The sequence below is a fragment of the Amphiura filiformis genome, chromosome 13 (assembly GCF_039555335.1).
Source record: "Amphiura filiformis chromosome 13, Afil_fr2py, whole genome shotgun sequence".
NCBI lineage: Eukaryota > Metazoa > Echinodermata > Ophiuroidea > Amphilepidida > Amphiuridae > Amphiura > Amphiura filiformis.
In genome coordinates, this window is record NC_092640.1 from 55,992,498 (window position 1) to 56,015,891 (window position 23,394).

Below are 23,394 nucleotides of genomic sequence, written 5' to 3' on the forward strand. Positions count from 1 at the left end.
ATTTATTATGTAAAATTGCTGATTAACTACTTGTATATCAAAATGAAGTGGTCAAATTCTTGCTAAAAGCATCAAAATTTTTTGATCTAAGGTAATAGCATTTATTCATTTGGACGTACCATCTGAAAGAGATCTAAAACTACCATTTTATTAATTCATTACCATAATAGCAAAATTTAAACCTCTAAACTCAATATAGATATTGTTAAATCGCTCAGGTTACCTACTTAATACCGGGTTTCTTCACCTTTTCATTGTATAAAGCGTTAGGTGTATGCGTATAATTCCTAATATTCTTGAAAACATATATCCTACTCGTTCTTATACAATGTGTAAATTGATGCATACTCATTTGATAAATAAAATACAGAAACTGACCTAAACTTCATTTTCAAAAATAAACTAGCATACATTGACTAAGATCATATTGATCGCGTTATAAAAATAAAAACAAATATTTTCTGGTTGAGCTAGCATTTTTCTGACACCCTGTGGTCTACATTACACGAAAAAAAACGTTAATGGGAATATTCCATTTGTTTTAGGTTGATTAGTATTGCGATAGTGAAAGCATCCTAGTGGTATTCGTAGGTAACATTGGGTTTTGATATCACATTTACTATCACACGTCCTGGATTTATTTTTCAAGATTAGTAATGGCACTTTTGGTTCCTATAAGGCCAATATGTCATCAATCAATAGGCAAAAGGAAAAAATTGTGGAGACATTTTTATTTCGGACTTTTATTTTTGGCCCGTGGACACTTTTGGTTGGATTCGACCATATATTATTTGTGTCTCACATTGTCTTACACCCTACCAGGGTGAAGCATATATAGTGTAAATAAGGCACGTTGTCTTTTATTTGGACCTATATCGCCATCAGTACCTCGACAGGTACTGATCGCTATAGTATAAAGTATACATTTACTCACCCGTAATTTTCCTTCTAGAGCCTTTCTTTGATTGTCTGAATCTCTGAGTTTCATCTTGAGTGCCTCAATTTCTTCTTCAAGAGGTAACACCACAGCTCTCAACATTTCAGCATCTTTCTGAGCCTAAAATTAAAAATACAGTGCCCCTAATTGGTCAATTACATGATATAATCATCTGAGTAACCAATCAAAACTGAGCTTAGATCTCTAAGCAATATTAAGCTCAATCCACTACAGTCCTACAGACTATTGTTACCCTATCTGTAATTGGCTCAATATATGATATGTGTACATCCATATCAAAAGCGATGCACTTATGGACACATGTGTCTCATTTCACATAATAGCTAGGAATACAGAACAGACTCAATTAAGTGGAGGTCACTTCAAATCATCCCCAAGTGATATGGTTAAGGAATGTTCTCTGTATTCCTAAACCATGTGACTTGGGGATGATTTGAAGTGACCTCCACTTGAAATGAGTCTGGTATTTATTCCTAGCTATTATGTGAAATGAGACACATGTAGCAGCCGACAAGTGCATCCTTTTGATATGGATGTACACATATAGCCCTCCTTGTAACCAATCAAAATAGTTCTTAGAGGCCGGTAATTTAGCTGGTAGTGCCCATAGCGTTAACTTACCAAAAACACCTGTCTGGGACATGTGCGTGTGCACAATATGCATTGTAGCTTTTGGCCTAGATTTTTGACAATTACTAAATTATGTACATAATCATACAATATTTGCTCAATTTTGTGCCAGTCGGAGGGACGCTTATGGAAGCATATTTTGATTGGTCGGCAACTGCTAACGGTGCTTACTGCCAGCCGGCATGACAACAACCCTGATGAGTTTAGCCAATAGTGCTGTTCTTGACCAATTATTAAATTTCTTCTTCAAGAGGCAACATTGCTTTCAGCATCTCAGCATCCTTTCTCCAGGCCTAAAATTCAGAATACAGTGCACATCATAAATTTTTGGTCAGTATGCTCCCCCGGATATTTGAGGTGGTAGGTCTTTGGACTGCATACCGGTAAAAGGGTCTTTCTTGGCTTTCTGGTTGAAAATCACAAGAAGTGTGAGGAATGAGCAATTTAGGGTCTTTTAGAGCTGAAATTATCAAAATCAAGGGTCTTTCACAGCTATACTTAATTTTGGTCAAATTTAGGGGGTCTTTTATCAAAAAAATGGGGGGGGGGGGGCTTTCCAGGGAAGCATACTTGCATGGTAATTTGTGTAAAGTGCAAAATAATCAAGGTACCAATTATTTTCACCCCCTAGTATATCCTAAGCAAAGACAGATATGTCATAATTAGAACCATCAGCCAATATAGCTGCATCTTTTAGCACAGATTTAAGACCTCATTTGTTGAAATCAGACACTACGATTCAAAATCCCAAGGATGATGTAAATTCAAAAGTTACAGTTCGCCCCCATCGGATGCCCTATTAATTTGTAAACAAAGCGTTATACAACTAGAAAACATGAAAATGCAACTTTTTCATTCCATTCCTTCCTTGTGTTTTAGATCACCGTCTAGTTTGTCTTTGTTTCGGATATACAGGGTGAGGTACCTTAATACATCTGTACTCCCTACCTTCAGCATGCTGTTCTCCAAATCCTCATCTGACATTTCTGATTTCTCAGCAGGTTTCCCGTCGTCTTTGATAGGAGTTGATGTATTAGACCAGCTACGTATTGATCTTGTCACATTGGTTAGTAGGCTACCCCTGAAGAGATGAAATACATATCACATGAGTAATGAGCCCTACCACAGGAGTAATGAGCCCTACCACAGGAGTAATGATTGAGACCTAATATTATGTGTTGATCTTGTCACATGGTTATTTTTCAGTAAACTTGGTTATATCTCACTTACTCATGTTATCTTGCAGTAAACTTGTTTATATCTCACTTACTCAGGTTTGTCTCTCAGTAAACTTGGTTTTAATTTCTCACTTACTCAGATTTACCTTTCAGTAAACTTGGTTATATCTCACTATACTCTCGCTATTTTTCAGTAAACTTGGTTATATCTCAATTGCTCAGGTTTGTCTCTCAGTTAACTTGGTTATATCTCACTTACTCAGGTTTGTCTCTCAGTAAACTTGGTTATATCTCACTTACTCAGGTTTGTCTCTCAGTTAACTTGGTTATATCTCACTTACTCAGGTTTGTCTCTCAGTAAACTTGGTGAGCTACCTCCTGTATCTCCACTCTGATTTCTCTCAGCGATAAGGTTTTGAAGTTCCTGTAGTTCCATTGTAAGCTGCTCATTGGCCTTTAAAAAAATGGGGAATTTTTTTAAAAAACTTGGTTATTTCCTCTAAACTATCAATTGGCTATTTTGAATGTGTATTCAGCAAAAAACCCAATCGAACTCCATCTTTTTGTTTGACAGACATTTTCTTCAATTCCTTTATTCACTTTTATTTAGGGTCAATTGCACCCATTACACCCATTTGCAAAGACCTTTTGCCGTGCCTGATTTGGGGCAGTTTACTGTGTAAATATGATTGGCTAATTGAATCATGTCATCATCACATCAGCACCTCATTCGCCGATCAATCTGCAGGCATGACCTACGTGATCGGTCAGCAGCTGTGTGAAAGGTCTTTGCAAAATCTGTAGTGGTTATTATTTTGCAGCTGATTCCCTTTAGTGTGACCAGTGTTTCTAGAACCTAAATTTTCATTAATTTAATAGTCACAATTCCCTAGAACTTGTGACTTTTAGAAATAACCGAATACTTGTCACTTACCTTAAGTAGTGTGCCTCGTTCTCTCTCGTAGGTGACAGCAGTTTCTTCTGTTGTTAGCGCAACTGCATCTATGAATTTGAAAGATACAATTAAATTCAAATGATGAAGTTCATGCAAAAGTTGAAGAGAACTATTTAAAGATATAAAGGTGTGTGGTCTAATTCTATCACCTTTCCTACCTTACTGTACATGAAGGTTCATCACATAAATATTATATTGGGTTTTTTATTAACTAAAAGAACCTGTTTTTTTTTCTTAAAAACACTACTTTTATGTGACAAAATTTTGTGCCTTCATTCAGATTGACTGATTATTTCCATTTAATGTTAATCCATTTATCACTTTTATTCATTTATTTATTCACTATTATATTCCATATTTATCATTTATTTTTCAAGATTCGCAAAAACATTCCAACGTTCATAAAATTTGATCAGAAGGTAAGTACTACAAAGAAGATTTACCCCTCATTTTATACAGTATTTACAAACTTCTCTGTAAGCTAAATGCTGATATATCTTTTTATTTATTGTTTATAAATATTAAGAAAAATAATAAAATGTTATCCTACCCTTTAATTTTCAAGAGCATGAAAAAAAAATTCCAATGTGTTTTGATTAGGGCAACATTCCCCATATAGGGCACCCATTTACCATAGGTCAGCCTTCTACCATATTAGGGTACCTTTTACCATATTAGGGTACCCTTTTACCATATTAGGGCATCCTTTACCATATTAGAGTACCCTTTTACCATATTAGGGAACCCTTTTACCATATTAGGGAACCCTTTTACCATATTAGGGAACCCTTTTACCATATTAGGGAACCCTTTTACCATATTAGGGAACCCTTTTACCATATTAGGGAACCCTTTTACCATATTAGGGTACCCTTTTACCATATTAGAGTACCCTTTTACCATATTAGGGAACCCTTTTACCATATTAGGGAACCCTTTTACCATATTAGGGTACCCTTTTACCGTTAGGGTACCCTTTTACCATATTAGGGAACCCTTTTACCATATTAGGGAACCCTTTTACCATATTAGGGTACCCTTTTACCGTTAGGGTACCCTTTTACCATATTAGGGAACCCTTTTACCATATTAGGGAACCCTTTTACCATATTAGGGAACCCTTTTACCATATTAGGGTATCCTTTTACCATATTAGGGTACCCTTTTACCATATTAGAGCACCATTTTACCATATTAGGGCACCCTTTTACCATATTAGGGCACCCTTTCACCATATTAGGGTGCCCTTTTACCATATTTGGACTTACTTGTCATAATTTGTTGCATGGAGCCTACTTCAGTCTTCCACAGCTTTCTGACTTCTTCTACTTCTTCCCGATAGCTTTCTTCTGCCAACACAGCAGTGGCTTTCACATCGTTCATCTCGGCCTCTAATCGCTCCTTCTCTTTACGAAGATTTTCAGCTTCTTTAATTAACTCATCTAAACATCAAAAAAGATTTGGCGTGTTATTATACTATATACAGCCACAAAAGAATTAAGTTACCAGCTAATGTCATCCCTGTAATCAGATATGTCATAATTCAAACCAGCAGCCAATAGCTGCATTTTTTAGCTCAGAATTAAGACCTTATTTGTTGAAATTGGTCAAGAAATGAAGACACAATAATCCAAAATCCCAAGGAAGAAGCAAATTCAAAAGTTGCAGTTTGCTCCATTCTTTTTATATACATTGTATTGGATGCTCTATTAATTTGTTCAAAAAGTCAGGGATTGAGTTTTGAAAATAGCAGAAGTGCTACAAATCACACTTCTGAAAATGTTATGGTGGGCTTTCAGGTGTGCTATTAAATTGCACTCAGAAGTTTAGGAATTGAGGTGTGCTATAAATCGCACTCGGACAGGCCATTTAAGGTGTGCGATCACACTCGCACACCTTGAAACTCAATCCCTGCAAAGTGTTCTCTAGCATCATGCTTTACATTGATTAGAACATTAAAGTGCGACTATCGATTTTGTTCATTGAGTAATTTTCTACCAATCTCAACAAATGATTGAAGTCTTAAAGAGCTAATGGGTGTTGGTTTATTTGTCTTTGTATGTATCTTTACACTTAAAACAAGTAATTTCTTGAAGACACTAAAACTAAATTACAAAGTATAGATTTCAATAGATGGATAATTTATTTTGTATTCTGTATTTGGATACCTCATTTGGAAAACATGATTTTATACCCCAATCTATGGAATGACAAAAGGATCGAGTTTCAAAAGTGACAAATTTGAATATTTCCTTCTTCAGGGTGATTCCTGCTGCCTTTTGTGATGGGCTCATTACAGCATGACAAACTAATGCTTAATACCCTGTGATCATAATCTATGTGTGCTTTGAGGTCAATGCTTACCCTTCCCAGAATCCTTAGCCAAACCTGGAAATAAGCAGACTGGAACCAGGAGCAATTTGTTTTTGAACATTGCTCCTGGTTCACTGGGATTTTACATTGTACAAGCACCAAGAGCAATATTTGAAGAAACAGTAGCAATTTTCAAATATTAAATCCTTTTCTGCATACAATATTACAGCATTCCAGCACTACTGCATCAAGTGCAAAAACTGGAACCAGGAGCAATTTTCTAAAATTACTATGATTTATTGAGCCAATCAGTAACAAGGTAAGAATAGCGGTACATTTAGAAGTGAAGAGGCTTAACCCCAAGAGTACTACTTGCTGATTGGCTGTACAAGAAGACTAATATGATTTATTGAGCCAATCAGCAAAAAGGTAAGAATAGCGGTAGGAGTGAAGAGGCTAAAACCCCATGAGTACTACCTGCTGATTGGTTAAAAGAAGACTAACTTATTGAGCCATACAAATGATACAAGGTTAGAATGGTTGTAGGCATAGGCGTAGATCCCGGGGTGGGGTAAATCCCCAATATTTTACCAGGGGATGGTCCATACAATCACCCCCCCAATGTTGACGCCTGTATGTAGATTTCTGACCAAATTAACGTATTCGTCTGAGTATAGTCCCATGTTCGAGTATAATCCCACTCCCCCCATTTTTCGAAAATTCCAGGAATTGGACCTACATACACCTAAATGCTAGGATCATTCATGGTTGACCTAAAAAAATTGCATGATGTTATGTGTTTTTAATATGAAAATTGATCATTTGTATTCATGTCATAATGATATCAAAATGCATTGAATTTGAATTTTTTTATTTTATTTATTTTTATTTCGGGCACCCGGGCAGGGTATTTCCTGCCCGGGTAATGTAATGTTGGGTGGGTACCCATGAGCCTGTCTGAAAATCCTAGCATCCAAGCCTAGTATTGGTTTACATGTAGTGGTTCTAAGATAGCTTGTGATATGTTGAGAAAATATCTGAAAACTTGGGACTTTTTATATTGAACCCTATGGCTAGCACACAGATTAAGTTGCGGTACCATACATATGTACATGTATCTTTAGAGGTCACCTCTTACCTTCCCTCTGTAAGAATATCTCTTTAAATTTTGCTCGCTTCTGAGAAAAATCTGCCTCCTGTATCTGCTTCTGATGCAGTAACCCTTGCAATGTACTTTCTAATTCTGTCACCCGTAGCTGCAACATTCCATCCCCTATGAAAAGAAACATTTTGTGTAATTAATTTAGGGGTTCATTCATATTTTCATGACTAAACGATTGTTTATGCCAGAGGGCATAAACAATGTTTAGTCATGAAAATATACATGTATGAATGAGTTCATACATGTATACGCAACATTCTGTGTGATGTTAATTTCCTCCACAACTAATCATTTTAGACTTAGAATTAATCAACAACCAATCAAGCAATCAGGCCCGTAGCAATCAGGCCTGTAGCAAGGGGCCCAAAAAAATGCCAAAGGCCCCAAAAGTCCCCTTTTTTGACCTCAAAAAGTCCCATTTGCGAGTGTAGCGATTGAAAAAATAGGTTTTTTTTATGCCTTTTGGTCCAAAAATGTCAAAATCTGCCCCCCCCCCCCATCCTAAAAGGTCCAAATATTTAAAAAAAAAGGTCCACTTTGTCAAAATCAGCACCCCCAAAATAAATTGAGGCTATGGGCCTGCAAGCAATCACTCAATTACCAATCAATCAATATTTGCCTCCTGATAAATCTGCTACTGATGCAGTAACCCAGAGAAAACTTACCCTTCCCAGAATCCTTTGCAACTTGACGCATCACCCAGAGTTTGAAATCAGTGGTTGTCTATTCACCCGGGACAACTAAATCTTGGACAACCAAAAATGCTTTTGGTTGTTGTCCGTTGGACAACCAAAAACCTGCATGCACAATTTCAAAAGCTCACATAAAATACTCTAGTCATGATTACAAATCATGAATTAAAATAATGGACAAAGTGTGTACAATGTACGATACGGTACAAAATAAAGCTGAATTTATACATACACTCGATCGCTTTTGCAGAAAAGCGATTCTCACGCATGCTCAGTATATAGTCTTACATTTCCAATTCCAGAGCACTGAGCCAATCAATCGATTGAAATTGCTGAAGCAAAAACAATGTCCCTGAAATTGCGAGTTGAAGAAATTTATAGCAAAATAATAACGTAGATCCATTTATTTGGTTGGAAATGATTGGTTAAATCATTCACGTGTCAAGCGATCGCTCAGAAGTTGAGATTTCTTCAACTTGAGAGCAGCAATTTGTATCAATTGATTAGCTTGACGCTCTGTCTGAAAATCAAAACTGAAGTAAACACCAAGGCTTAGCATGCGTGATAATCGGTATTTGCTTTTCTCATTTTTCTGCAATTTAATCAGGTCGGCGTCAGTTCCAATAATTGAAACTCCCTGCTCCGACCGGGAGTTCCAACAGGTGCTGTGTATGTGTTTGTATGTGTTTAATGTGCATTCACATACACACTTAGCCGTCGTTACGAAGAAGTCGTTGCTCAAAAAATGATTGCAAATTACACATTTGTAATCATTTTTCACCACAAAATATGATATGAAAACACCTGAGCATGAGCAATGTATGAATATGGAGAGGTGAAACAGGTTGTTAATTATTGTCAATATTACCAGATGATGCAGTATAGTCCCACCCCTTTTGGGTGAACATTTTTCAAAATTGGGGGTGGGACTATACTCAATTAAAAAAAAAAAAAAAATATTTTTTATTTTTTCGGTTTAGTGTCCCTAGACCTAGTGACCTAAAAAAAAAATTGATAATTTGTATTCATATTCATGTCATACTCTATTAATGATTTCAAAATGCATTGAATTTGAATGCATTTTGAAATCATTTTAGAGTATGACATGAATACAAATGATCAATTTTCAAAAAATACAAAACATCTTTAATTTTTTTTTAAAGGTCAACCATGAATGATCCTAGCATTTAGGTCTAGGTCCTGGGACTATACTCAGTACGGTAATATTTTGCGACATTTATAATGAAAATAATTAACACTCAAGACACCCTACACACCAACATCGCCTGGCTAATAATTACTTGGTACAGTAGAGATACTAAAATAAATACCCGGGATCGATACACGTGAATGTGCTATGCACTGTGCACGAGTTGATATTCAGATGATATATCTTTGGATACCTGGGTAGAAATAGACTACCCGTAGTCCACTTGCCCATTGTGCATACTCTGGATATTGTATTTAAGCTTAAAACTCTGATTTAATTAATGTGTGCACAATTGATAGATTTTCACATCTGATCTTTTCAGTCACCCTACTCCCTCTGTTTGTTGGCTTCCCAAGTGGACTACTGACATTGGATTGCGGTTTACATGCTTAACACGGCTGTCTATGAGCTTCTATGGATGAGATTGTCGGAAATCTGGCCTACTAAAATTGGCGATGATGTAATACATCTTTAAATGGATCTGGCTTGTGATTGGTCGCCCAGATCTCGTTATGGTTTAAATCCTCCGGTACCTGTCATTACCATTAATAACTACATGGTACACAAGTATGTGGCCTCACGCCGCCTTTGTGTTGTGTAATTGCATGAACGCGTCAGTAAGTCAATGAGCGCGCCTTGTATTTGCTTATGTTAAATTTGATTGATAAACAAGTATGATTGACAGTGTGAGTGTTAGGGACTTTGCCTGTTCAAAATCACGCTTTTTAATTGAATGTCCATATAGTCTATTTCTAACCTGGAATTTCGCGATTAATAAACTGGCAGATTCTAAAATCAGAATTGTTCAGTACTGAAGTGCCAATACAGCTCAATACAATTATGACATTATGATATGTTGCATTCAATAATATAAGCCACTTTACTTTTACTGTCACTAATATAATTATATTAACTTTTTCATAACAATTTTGTACTAGTATTTTGATGTATTAAATATCAGTATAATTTCGAGTTCAACTGAATGCTTTCATCATGATTAACATGCTTTTATTTATCAAAAATAGACTATGGCATAGTCTAGGGTAGAAAATGATGAATATCTCCTGTAATTTTTTTGTTCTAAAGAAGCCATATTTAGATCCTTGCACTTGAATATATGTGTTGAAAGGATATAATAGTCATTAGCTTGAGTATTGAGATTCTGATTTTATATTGCGTTGGTCCTGTATGGACTACAGAAGGCCTCCAGAAAATTTTCTGCAGTCTGGGAACTTGATGACAATTGCTGGAAATTTTCTGTGAAATAACTGAACTAGGCCTATGTGCGCGTAGCGGCCATCACGAGCGCGAAGTCCTAACGGCCGGGGTCCAGGGCACGCTTTTTTTAAAAACATTTTTTTAGAAGTTTTCTGCTACTTTGAAAAACCACTGGACCTATTCTGGAGGGCTAGGATTATTCACAGTTAATTTGGAAAAAAAAAATTGGAAAAAATTACGAAAAAATTACAGTTTGTTATCCTTTTATGCAAACCATTAACTTGTGTTTACCTCGATCTTCATCTATCACATTATTATAAATGTATGGAAAACCAATGCATCTATTCTATTAGATGAAGAGGTAAACATTAGTTATAGCCAAAATAACAAATTCTCAATCATGAGAGGATGTACAAACTATAATTTTTTCGTAATTTTTTTCTGATTTTTTTTTTCTTTTTTCAAATTAACTGTGAATGATCCTGAAATGTCATAATAGGTCCAGTGGTTCTCCAAAGTCGCCGCAAACTTAAATACCGTATTGTTTGTAATAAACGCTCCCCCTCTAATAAACGCCCCCCCCCCTCCAATTTTTCTGTGAAAAATTTACAAAAATGTGAACATTTCCATGACATCCCGTGTAGGTAAGCTTGATTGAAACTTGCATCAGTCATGTTAGTCACAATCGCTAAATTGATGGACAAAACCTATTATGACTCAACTCCCATCCATTTCATTGCCTAATTATGGTAGAATTTCACTAATTCCATGCACTTACTGGTGTAATTTTGTTGTATTTCCCACGACAATATCATTTTCCATGGGCGCTGCCATCATGTATCTTGTCATAAATCCCTCCTTTTAATAGGAGCACCATCGGGAAATTGAACACGATTTTTAAGCTTTTTTCACTGACAATTCACTTCCAATAAACGCCCCCTTTTGAAAAATGCAACGCCCAGGCGTTTATTACAAACAATACGGTAATAAATAAATTTGTTTTGTTTTTTTTAAATTTTTTTCTGCGACCTCAAGTAGACTCGCTTGCCAGTCCTATATATACGCCGTATGTACGCCGTAATATACCTATGTATGGCTTACGCCACTTTGGATGTCAATGGGAAATACACACTTAACGATTTGCGCCGGTTAGAAACTTGAAAAAAAATCTTAAAAATTTTGTCAATGTATATATATAAAAGTGGTACCAACCTTATTGTGCTTGCTAATTTAAGACTCGGTTGAAACAAAATTAAGGATCGAATGCATTTTAGTGTCCAAAAAGGCAAAATTATCGCCAAAGTTCTGCCGACCACACCTGGAATACTGTGTTCAAGCTTGGAGTCCTGGATTAAAGAAAGACATCACCACTCTGGAAAAAGTCCAGAGGAGAGCTACTAAATTGGTCCCAGATATAAGAGACATGACCTACGAGGAAAGGCTTCAAAAGCTGAAGCTTTATACCTTGGAACAAAGAAGAGTAAGAGGCGACTTAAGGGGGTACTACACCCATTGATTTTTTTTTGAATTTTTTTGCATTTTGTGAAGAAATTACAAAAAAAAATTGGACAAAGTGGTATGCAAAATGAAGGGCAAATATTCTCGCTTTTATTGGTGGTATCGGTATCAATGTAGCTTACATGCTTTTACAGATAGAAGCCAAAAGGAGGTACATCACTGATGATTTAAATTCACTTCATTTTGGAAAGCTTACTATCAACGGATTTCGTTAAAATTTTGGATATGTGTTGCTAACACATTAGGGAAATAAAGTTGATATGTAAAATGGGAATAAGTGGTTCCTGATTTCTTTTATGACTTCATGAACTTGGTGCTCCACAACTATCAAAAAGGAACTGGTTAAAATGCTTCTATTTTCAATGTTGAGCTATATTTTGTATTTTTAACTTGCGACATTATTGCACTGAAACTTAATTAAGCCATAGGTAACAGGTTACAACAACCATACTACAGCAATGATGAAAAAAATTGTATTTCTTGTCACCTATACAACCATATTGGGTAGTTTTCCGTAAGCTTACCTTTTGTGATTTTGGTAACTATTTTATATTTATTTGTGAAATCCGTCTCAACTAGGCATTCTAAATTGTACTCACCATTTACATCCCAAGGTATATTAGTATATCCACCATGCACTTCTCGATATATATCCAGTTAAAGACAGAATATCAAAATTATGCCTCATATGATATCACAGACTCTCACATGTGTATTCAAAATTGATGCTTAAATTTGACCTGAACCAATTGACCTATAACCTGACATACGGTGACCTAATAGCCTTTTCTTCTCCTAACAACTAATGACTATGCATCTATTGTATAAGTGTGTATTTAATTTATTCAGTGTTATATCATGGTAGGTATTTTGCATGCACCACTATAGATTTTCTATAGAGAGTATAACAAAGGATTTAATGTATTCTATTCATGTACCCTACTTGAACATTTTGAAAAGAATAAATTATGGTTTGTTATGAAACACAGATCTGAGTTACTAGGTTACAGTAAACAAAAAATATATAGGGTTAAAATGACTTACTAAAATGGTTGAAAGTCACTTTATATGTAGATATATTTTATAAGTTAAGGACATGAGGTGATAAACATATATGTACTTAATAAATTTGCAAGAAAAAAAAGAAGAGGGGTACTGATGAAAATCGGGGTATTATATCGCCTTAATCGAAACATTCAAGATCTTAAATCATCTTGAGAGAGTGGACCAAGACAGATTCTTCAAGCTAGCAACCACAGACACAAGAGGACACAGTCAGAAGCTGTTCAAACCAAGGCTACACAAAAGCGCTCAGGAGCAGACAAGATTTCTTCTCACAGAGAGTTGTCAATCAGTGGAACTCCTTGCCAGCCTACGTAGTGAATGTCAAGACAACAAACTCCTTCAAATCACAACTAGACAGACATTGGAAAGATATGGGGTACTTAAAGGCGTAAGCCTACTCTCTCCCATCAAACTGTAAGTGTAAGTGTAAGTGTAAGTGAAATCGGCACCCTTGCGAAGAAGGGTTCAGAATTCGAATCGGGAACGAAAATATCCTATCTTTGCGATCAAAAACACAAAATTACAACTTTAAACATACTATTGGCAAAAGACATTATTACCAAACAATATAGAATAGAAAATTTCACATCATTTTCTCAAAATATTGAAGAAATTTGCTCACTAGACATCGAAAAAGTACGCAATCCAATTCCCGTTCAATCGTCATGATCGTGTGAGAAACTGAAAGTGCATAATTCCGACTAACTGGGTCGGTGTTAGTCTTTCACGTGGCATTTTAGTAAACCACTGGGTATAAGTAACAATCATGTAAAAAGTAGAAATTCGAGGAAAAAATGAGGGCGTCACTGAAATGTGAGCAAACCACAGTCAATCATGTCGATCAGTGACTGACAAGCAAATGTCAATGACAAGTGACATGTCAAAAATGATCATGATGAATGCAATATTTTAGCGCTGGCCCTGTGCATTATACTAATCATTTTAGCTTTGCTACTTACCTTGGAAGCTTTCACTTCCTCCCAACTGAGCATCTGATTCCTGATTTGCCATGATTTATGGAGTTAATTTGGAGAAATTTGCCTAAACAATTATCAAAACACGAATTATATTTTCTTACGATAGACGGCCATTTTAAGAGGATGACCTTTGACCCTTTTCTTTTATTTACAACTACAATCCATGAATCTATTTTATAATTTAAGCATTAATTTGACACAAGAAATTTATTTCCTGTAAATTCATTGCTTTTGTTATTATAAATATATACCTTTTCGGGGAAAAAGATAGCTGAAATTATTTATTTAGCTGAGTGAAAGTGGCTGCAGCAGTCAGACTGGCTGCAGTATTCTTCCCATGATCAGATGATCACCATCGCCAATTCCGGTTTTGCCAATAATTGGTTTTGCTTGTAAAAATAAAGCATTCTGATTCTGTCCGATCCTGTAAGCTTTATATACAGTCTACAGACATGTGGAGCTGAGAATTTCAAAGACATTTTGCTCCCACTTTGAAGCTTAAAGCTTCAATGGCAAAGAAGAAAGATACAGACGATGATGCATCGCAAGGTAAGCTTGCTTTTTATAAAATAATAGACTATCATGATTCATGACTATAGTAAGCTTTTAAGTTAAATAATAGGCCTGAATATTTACTAGAAAAATTATCAAATTGAAATTCGTGTACATCATGGACATACTCTTTGCGTGGATGTGCGTAGTAAGCATTTGTACGCAGATAGCCTCGCTAATATGGACGCGTAGAGTAGCTTTGTACGCGCGCGCGTAGTTACATGTAGCATGATTTAGGGGTTCATTCATATATTTTCATGACTAAACGGTTGTTTATGCCCGAGGCCGAGGGGCCGCTTGCGGCGAGGGCATAAACAACCGCTTAGTCATGAAAATATATGAATGAACCCCGCTCATACATACCAGAACATTTTGTGCTTCTTATTTCATCAAAATAATAACAAAAAATGCCAAGTAACATCATTAAAAACCGTAAATTTCCTTCGTTTTCCCTACCCCGCGATCGCACATCCGGGCCACCGGGCATAAACGCTGTTTATGCCCGGCTCTCGACCAATCACGCGCGCCGTTACATAGCATGTATGTACATACATGTATGAATAGCATGTTTATAGTCGCGGAGTTAGGGACAGGCACATCTGAGTGAGGGCGCTATTTATTTTACTTGATAATAAAGCCCTACCGGGTATGTAAATCTGTGCCATTTTGTGCCACTGAAAACACCATTTTTGGAGAAAATGATGAATAAAACCAAAATGAATCGTTTTCAGATGCTCTACATGTAGTTTGCATTGACAACAGATTCAATGCTTTAGGAAGCAGAATGCGCAACATTGACTTCACTTTTGAATATTTTTTTCTGTGAGATATGCCTTGGTGAAAATCACCGTTTTGGTCAAAAAAGGGGTCAAAAAGGGGCATTTTTGGGAAAAAATTCTATTTTGACCCAAAATTCATCTTCTGACAAACATGACAAAAGTCAAAAGGGAAACATGGTTTGACAAAAACTTTCATCCTTTTCACATAACAATTCCAGTTTACTTATTTGCTGGGAGAAACTCTTTGCGTGGATGTGCGTAGTAAGCATTTGTACGCAGATAGCCTCGCTAATATGGACGCGTAGAGTAGCTTTGTACGCGCGCGCGTAGTTACATGTAGCATGATTAGCATGTTTATAGTCGCGGAGACCGGAGTAACAAGCGTACATGTAGTTCTAGACTTTTAGTTGAATGTTCCACGATGTCCACAAATTTAATATTTTTTCTATAACCGACCCCCGGACCGGTACCGGGTACTAATGCTGGTTTCATACTTTCCTGCCGCTTGTCGCCTTGCTGCTCTGAAGATGATTTAATTCACTGCGCGATCGCACCAAAAACACTAGCGAAGACCAGCAGCGGCAAGCCGTCATATATCAATCCAGTGCTGTACGGTGCGACCATTTTAGGCGCATTGGCGACTAGATTTTTTCTGATGGCGACTAAATATTCAATCCCTGGCGCCAATGGCGACCAACTATTGAAGCTTTTAATCGCCAGCAAATGCAAAACATGTATGTAATGTAGCATTCAAGAGTATGAATGTATGCTATGAATATATGCATTTATCATGTCTCAATGGGGACTTCCTGGAAAACATATAGGCCTACACTGTACATGCTGTGTATAGTAAGAAGTATGTAGAGTTCAATGGGAATATGTAGATTGAGTACAGCAGCTATGAACATTCAACGCACATGGCTGTTCAGTTGGCACCACATATTTTTTACCTGGGAGCAAAATATGGGCGCCTAAATTTATAAAGTTAGGAGCCATTGGCTCCTCAATCAGGTTTTGCACCGTACAGCACTGTATCAATCACGCCACCGCTTTGCCACGGCGGCAGCACCGCTGGGGGTTGAATCAAGTCAACTTGGAGCGGTGCCGCTTTGACGTATGAGAACAAAATACGATTTTGGAGCGGTGCTGAGCGGCAAGAGTGGCTTTCAGAGTCATGCTGCTGCCGCTCAGTGGTGTGCCGCTCCGCTTGCAGAAAAGTACAAGCAGAATGAAGCGTCACGCCGCTCAGCGGTAATAAGCGGCAGAAAGTATGAAACCAGCATAAACTGGTCATACATACTATAATAAAATTAGGCAATTCTTGGCCAAACTGGAACATGCGTGTTGCGTCCATGTAGTGTACTAAGCGTGTACGCAGTATAAGGCGCTTGTATATACTTTCTTCTGTACCGCGCTATATTCGCGTGTGTTTATCGCGGAGCCACTAGCATTCAAAGTGTTCCAGTTTGGCCAAGAATTTCGTAATTTGATTATAAAATGTGAGTTTTAAAACATCTTCATTTTTATTGGATTTGTATAAAAAGAAATATGTCAACAGTATACTGGTAAAAGGAGGAAATTCCAATATGAAACGAAACGCTGGTGCGGTACGTTAAAAACTTAATTCATGTACATGCCATGATCATGTAGTTCATGAGTTATATACCATACGGGGGGATACCCAGGGGTAGCGCTGGCAGGTTAAAACTAGGGGTCACAGATGACCCCTTAACTGACTTAAAATCAAAAACTTAGGGGTCAAATGATTTTTTTAAGGGTCAAGTGAACAATTCTCATGACGTAACTATGCTTATAAATGGCTCCCCAACCTCTAGACCCCCACAAGCAACTAGTGTTCGAATTCGAAATTGTGGTTGTCCGTTCGCCTGGGACAACCAAATAATGCACCAGACAACCGAAAATAATGCTCTAGTTGTCCGGCGGACAACCAAAGATTTACAGCCAAAAGTCACTTTTTTCAGCATGTTAGTTTGCTCAAACCTGACACAATTGGAATTGTTCAATATTTAAGAGTAATTGTTCATAAATTGACTACACTCACTCTACTAATATTGGTCACATGTAGTTGTTTCAGATTGTGGCCCCGGTGGGGTCACTCAACTTGCAATACTGACCGCACGATCGTTACCATAATCGCGGAAAAAGGGCTCATTTTTAGGGCTTGTCCACGGACAAAAATTGTCTGTGAAATTGGAAAAATAGGGGTATTTTATTGCACAAATGTCCGCGAAATTGAAAAAAAGGGGTTCTTATTATTTTCTCCCAATCCCGTGGATAGCTGGCCAGATAAATAAATCACTGGAATAAATTTGGTTTCCTACTTCGTACTCATCCCGTAATCAATATTGTTCTCGGTTCTATTTCGTGCGTAGGCTTAGCATAGATTCGCAGAAATGTTGCTATAACCACGGTAATGCTCTACATACCAGTAGCTGGTTCGATTTTCTGTTACTGATTTCGGAATAGTTAGCACTGTAATTATACAGGATGTCACAGAAATATTTGTATTTCAACAACCACCACTATGTATCTCTGATTTATATGCAAGGTGTACTACTTGAATTCTGTGATGCCCTGTTAATTACTGAAAAAACATTCATAAAAGCCTCGTCCTTGAAATGTTGAAATAGGGTCAAAATTGCAAATGTGTCCTTGGAATCTAAAAAATAGGTGTGTTTCGGAGTACCATTTTGTCCTTGTTTTGGAGTAAAAAAGGGGGCAAAATTCCATGATTAGTCCTTGAAATCAACTGCAAAAGGGGGTAATTTGTACTTGTGGTAACGGTCCTATGCGTCCCCCCTGCCAGGGAGTGACCCCACCGGGATTGTGGCAGCTTACGGGCAACCAAAAACTTTGGTGGACAACCAGAAATTACAACCTGGTTGTCCGTGGGATACTGCCCAGTGCCCACAAGGTATTTATATAATTTGGATTTTTCATAATTTTTTAATTGATTTTTGATTTTATCTATTTCATTAAAAAATTTATGCTTTTTCCTTTGTTTTACTATTATTTATATCAATTTTGCATTTTCTTATTTTATTTTGGTTTTGTCTATCTTTTATTAGTATTTGTTTTACTCTTAGTAATTTTGCATTTTCTTATTTTATTTTATTTGGAGTTTTCATAATTTCTTTTTTTTATTTCATATTTGATCTATTTTTAAAAATTTATTTGCTTTATTTTTTTGTTTTACTCTTATTTATTTTTAATTTTGCATTTTCTTATTTAATTTATTAATTATTAGGTTTTTTAACTTTTTATTTTCATTATTTATTGTTTATTTTATTTATTTACTAGTTTTCAGCTCTGCTGATTCAATAGAATTATGAATATTCATTAGCTGTTAGCATGTAATGAACCAATCACTGCACGTTATTGAGCAATGTGACCATAATGGCATACAGGCTTGATATAGCAAAGTCCGAAAATGGTCCAATTTGTTCTTTTTTTAGCAACCTATTTTGCTCAGATTTTGCCGTTTGGCGCAACAAAACAGTCTTATTTTAACAGTTTTGTGTCAAATATACTCTTATGAAACATGAAAAAGGTTTCTTTTGTTAAAGTTATGAAAATTGATCGATTCCCGGCGACCATTATTTATTTATTTTTTTTTTTTTTTTGAAGATTGTCAGGCTTTCCGGTGACATTTTTGCTTTCGTCGTCGTAAATTGCTATGTAATTTCCATCAATTTACTTACGAAACTTGGCGATCTTTGCAAATTCAACCATAAAGTCATCATTGTTGATTCTTAGTCTACTGTAAAATCAAGCGTGTTTGTCAATATTGATGAAAACCAAGCTAAGAATGATGATAGTTTTGACATTGTTTCATTGTTTACATTGTACGTTTTATTTGGAAACAGGACGGTTCGCACCCTTTCAATTTCGGACCCGTGCACTTTCGCCCCCTTTCAATTTCGCACCCGTGCACTTTCGCCCCCTTTTTAAACCGCGGGTAATGTACTGCTGTTGATTGATGATGCACGATCGATCGCTTCAACTCCCGGCGGTACAGTGGGGTGTTGTATGTGTATAGTATTGGTTGACTTTTGAGTGTTGATTGTCTGTGTTTGCAGTACCGGTACTGGGTCCAGCGTGTACAAAAGCAAATAGTATGTTGATGGATTCTCCGGTTCGATTGAATTTAATAGGCCTATATTATTACGATATATTAAATGTGCTTCACTAAAGATTGGTATTCATTATGTTTTTGATTTGTTATTTTGTTTTACTTAGGCCTATTTTATTTTATTTCATTTCTATTTTATTTTATTTTAAGCCTATTAATTATTTTTATTATATTATTATTATTATTATAATTATAATTATAATTATAATTATAATTATTATTATTATTATTATTATTATTAGAATTATTATTATTATTATTATTATTATTATTATTATTATTATTATTAGAATTATGTTACCTTATTAGTACTTTATAATAGGCTATATAATTTAGTATTCAATTATTTATGGCCTATAAAGTATAAAATTTATAGGGCCTAATATTGATATGGCCAAAAATATGATGGCTTATAATTTATAATTTTATCCCATCTTTAATTATGTTGCGAATTGATCTTCTTTGACATGACACTCATAGAAAAACAATACTTAGCAAATTTCTCAAATGCGCACAAGCAAAACAAATGCCTGCAGCAGCTTTGCGATAATGCTGTGCCGACTTTCACCACCTTTCTTCACATGAGTATTAGCTGCCACTAGTACGCTGGCGCCGGGCGTGACATGGGTTCAATCAATGCAATGGTAGCCTCTACGGTGACTAGGCAGTAGCACGCATATATTCGATCCCAGAACACACCCGTGCGGATCGATTGCTTGACAAGTCTCCGAATACCGCGCGGCGCGTGATTGTATAAAGTGTGACTCCTTCAACCCATTATGTAATGAATGACTTACGCGAAAGCGCCGGGTATGGTGTGGGTCCAATCAATGGTAGGGTACCGTAAACAGACACGCAAAAGTGCCATATGCCTCTTGACGTCGATCGTAAAATATTATTAATCAGGAAAGTTTTCTGTTCGTTTTAATGAGAAATGTAAATAATGAACCAAATGTTTTAACTTTTATGTCTTTTAATGAATGATGTATTTTGTCTGTGTTCTTAATTAATTTAATATATATTTCTACAAGTGTTACGTAAATTGTATAAAACAAAGAAATGTAAATACTTTTAATGAATTTTGATATATTTGATGTATGATTTTTTGATGTTTATGCATTTTTATGTTTAAAAAAAATTCTTACATACGAGGGGCAGTCAGTATGTTTTAAGAGTTGACTCGTGACGTCATTTGTGGATTGTTTTCATGGCATTTCTCAATGATTACATAAACACTGTACCTTGTCTTTCAAACAACACATGTAAAAATTATATCATACACATGATTACGTAACAGCATTAGCATAAAATCAATAGTCTAGGGACACTGCCAAATCACGCAAAAAGGCGGGCCTTTTAAATTGCAGAAAAAACACGTGTTTACAATGTCCGAGAACAGCAAAAGTACAAGGTGCATATGGCTAGTTTTGGGCAGGAATAAACACTAGGTCCTCAGTTTGCATTTGGTAAAATATGAGACTTGCCATTAAACTTTGATAGAAATAGGACGTCGTATGGGAGTCACCGTCTTCAGTATCAGTTTTCAGATTTTCCGTTTCCAGCACGAATGATGACGTTTTTCTCTACATCTTAGCTCACGAATCGTTAAAGTTTCACACGTGAAACTTTCTCAAAACAAACTAGTACTAATGAATGAGTATTTCAGGGGTGACACACCCTTTCCGTTCTCCTAGAGTGAGCCATCGGTTTACATTTTGACGTCCTGCCATCCCCCTCTCTCCCACCTATTTTAATCTGTAAATGATTGACATTTATGTGTTCATGATTCATTTTGTTTACTGGCCTGTCAATCACGGACTCATTATGACGATGCTTTATTAACACCACGGCACATCTTATATCTTAATCTGCTAAATATGCCGACAATTTTAAGGCGGGATGTTTGAACTCAAGATGTCAATAATGTAATATAGCATCTATTTCTTAGATAATAAAGATCGTGTAAAGGAGATGAATTTCTTTCTTTATTTTTCTTTTCTTTTTCCTTTTTTTTTCGTTTTAATAGTGCCTTTTTTTTCTTCTTTTTTTTTAATCAAGAAAGCTGCTTTGTCTTTTGAACCCTGTTTTGTTTTTGGATGTTGCTGCACATAATAAACAGTTTTAAACAATCAATTTATTTCTATCAATTAGATTTGTTCAGTTCATCTTAATTTCTTTGGATTTCGTTTTTTCTTTCCCTTTCTTTCTTTATTTCCTTTCTTTCTTTTTTCCTTTCTTTCTTTTTTTCGGTTATATGGGTCTGACGCATAATTGACATATATCTTAAAGGAGTATTTCGTGATCCTAGTATCATCTTTTTATGATATTTTTTAGTAGACATGGTAGATATGCTTGAAAAAATCTTATTCCCAAAATTTCAGTTGATTCCGATTTTGCATTATGCGAGTTATGCATGACTATGTGTATTACACTGCTCCATAGGCCACTGTTGTAATTTCGTTCTGGTACACCAGAACGTAATTCAAAATTGACGATATTTTTGCTAGACTAATTAAATCTGCAAGAATTATTTTTTTTTCATAAACATTATGTAGCCAGAGAAAAGTGAGGGGATAATAATAATAATAATAATAATAATAATAATAATAATAACTTTATTTATACACGGTAAAATATGTTCAATACAATATTGATCTTCCACATGTCCGTGTGGATATTAAAACATTACTAAAATATATAAGATATAAAAGTTTGTTAAAAGATAATTATAATGCAAAAATGTACATAGACTAATACAATATTTCACTAAGAGACAAAAAATTTATAATAAATGAATATGATAAAAATAATCTGCATTCATCCTCATATCATTGTTATTCTTCTTATTATTATTATCATATTATTATCATTATATTATATTATTAAATAAACTTTGTTTATATTATTAACATTGTTATTATTATTATCATATTATTATTATTATCATCATATTATATTATTAAATTAACTTTGTTTATATGTTTTGTGTTACTCCCCCATTGGATGTTGTGTCATACTTTCATTGTTTTTAATTTTATCCATTGCTTGTTGACACTTGTATCCTTTTGGATCCATCCTTTGGTCGTCAGTTGGAACAAATTTTCACTGTTTTTATACATATTATAATTAATAATTAAATAATTATAAATTTATTATTATTATTACTATTTATTATTATTACTATTTTTATCATTGAATTCTAATTATTTCATTATTTTGGGTAAGCCTGCTGCTAAAATATCTGGCCTGTAATATATACTGAGAAAAAAAAATCGTTCCTCTATTTTGTTATAAAATATCCTTTCTTTCCTTCCTTCCCGGTTTATCATGACTTAATAAGTGCATGCCCGACGGCCCCAGCACTATCAACATACTACGCCGCACCGCCCGGAGCTCAAGCAATCGATCGTGCATCAATCAACAGCAGCACAATACACGCAGTATAAAAAGGGGGCGAAAGTGCACGGTGCGAAATAGAAAGGGGCGAAAGTGCACGGGTCCGAAATTGAAAGGGTGCGAACCGTCCAGCATTCGTTTTATTTGATATAGTCGGCCCGGAAAGTCTGCGTCATTCTTTGACGCACAGGTTTTACTGAAACAAATTTCTGTGCGTCAGAAGCTCCAGAAACGCGTCCATGACGCAATGACGCAGGTTAGTGCGACCCTTGGGGATACCATATAAATAGGGGTTCATTCATATATATATGGTCATTTTCACAGTAAAGGGTGTAACTTTTGATTTTTAGGGTCAAAATTTCAAACCACTTAAATATGTTTCTGTTTACTGTAATCATGCATAAAAGCAACTTAAATTCCAGTAAAATAATGTTTCAAGGCTTAAATCTTTTGATTTCTGATAAAAAATTTGACATTTCCATAACATTTTGGTTAAAATCTAAGAAAAAATGTATTTTACATAAGCTCAGAAAATTATGACATGAAAGCTGGAATACATGTGAAATCCCATTCCAAAGTAAGTCAACAGATATAAGTTAAATTTTATACCATGTTTTGCTATGTTTGTAATTGCAATT

General features: G+C 35.6%; 2 protein-coding genes across 3 annotated transcripts in view; one reads left to right on the top strand and one right to left on the bottom strand.

Moving 5' to 3' along the window:
- Positions 1 to 13,990, bottom strand: part of LOC140168552 (rab GTPase-binding effector protein 1-like) — a 51,289-nt gene extending 37,299 nt beyond the window's left edge. Inside the window, 7 exon segments of the mRNA XM_072191953.1 lie at positions 935 to 1,057; positions 2,537 to 2,669; positions 3,108 to 3,220; positions 3,701 to 3,768; positions 4,990 to 5,163; positions 7,173 to 7,307; positions 13,859 to 13,990. Coding sequence (XP_072048054.1) covers positions 935 to 1,057; positions 2,537 to 2,669; positions 3,108 to 3,220; positions 3,701 to 3,768; positions 4,990 to 5,163; positions 7,173 to 7,307; positions 13,859 to 13,910 — 798 coding nt within the window. The 5' untranslated portion in view covers positions 13,911 to 13,990.
- Positions 13,991 to 14,293: 303 nt separating this feature from the next.
- Positions 14,294 to 23,394, top strand: part of LOC140168553 (INO80 complex subunit B-like) — a 33,349-nt gene continuing 24,248 nt past the window's right edge. For both annotated transcript variants that reach the window (XM_072191954.1, XM_072191955.1), the window contains exon 1: positions 14,294 to 14,425. In XM_072191954.1, coding sequence (XP_072048055.1) covers positions 14,386 to 14,425 — 40 coding nt within the window. In that variant the 5' untranslated portion in view covers positions 14,294 to 14,385. The remainder of the gene's footprint in view (positions 14,426 to 23,394) is intronic.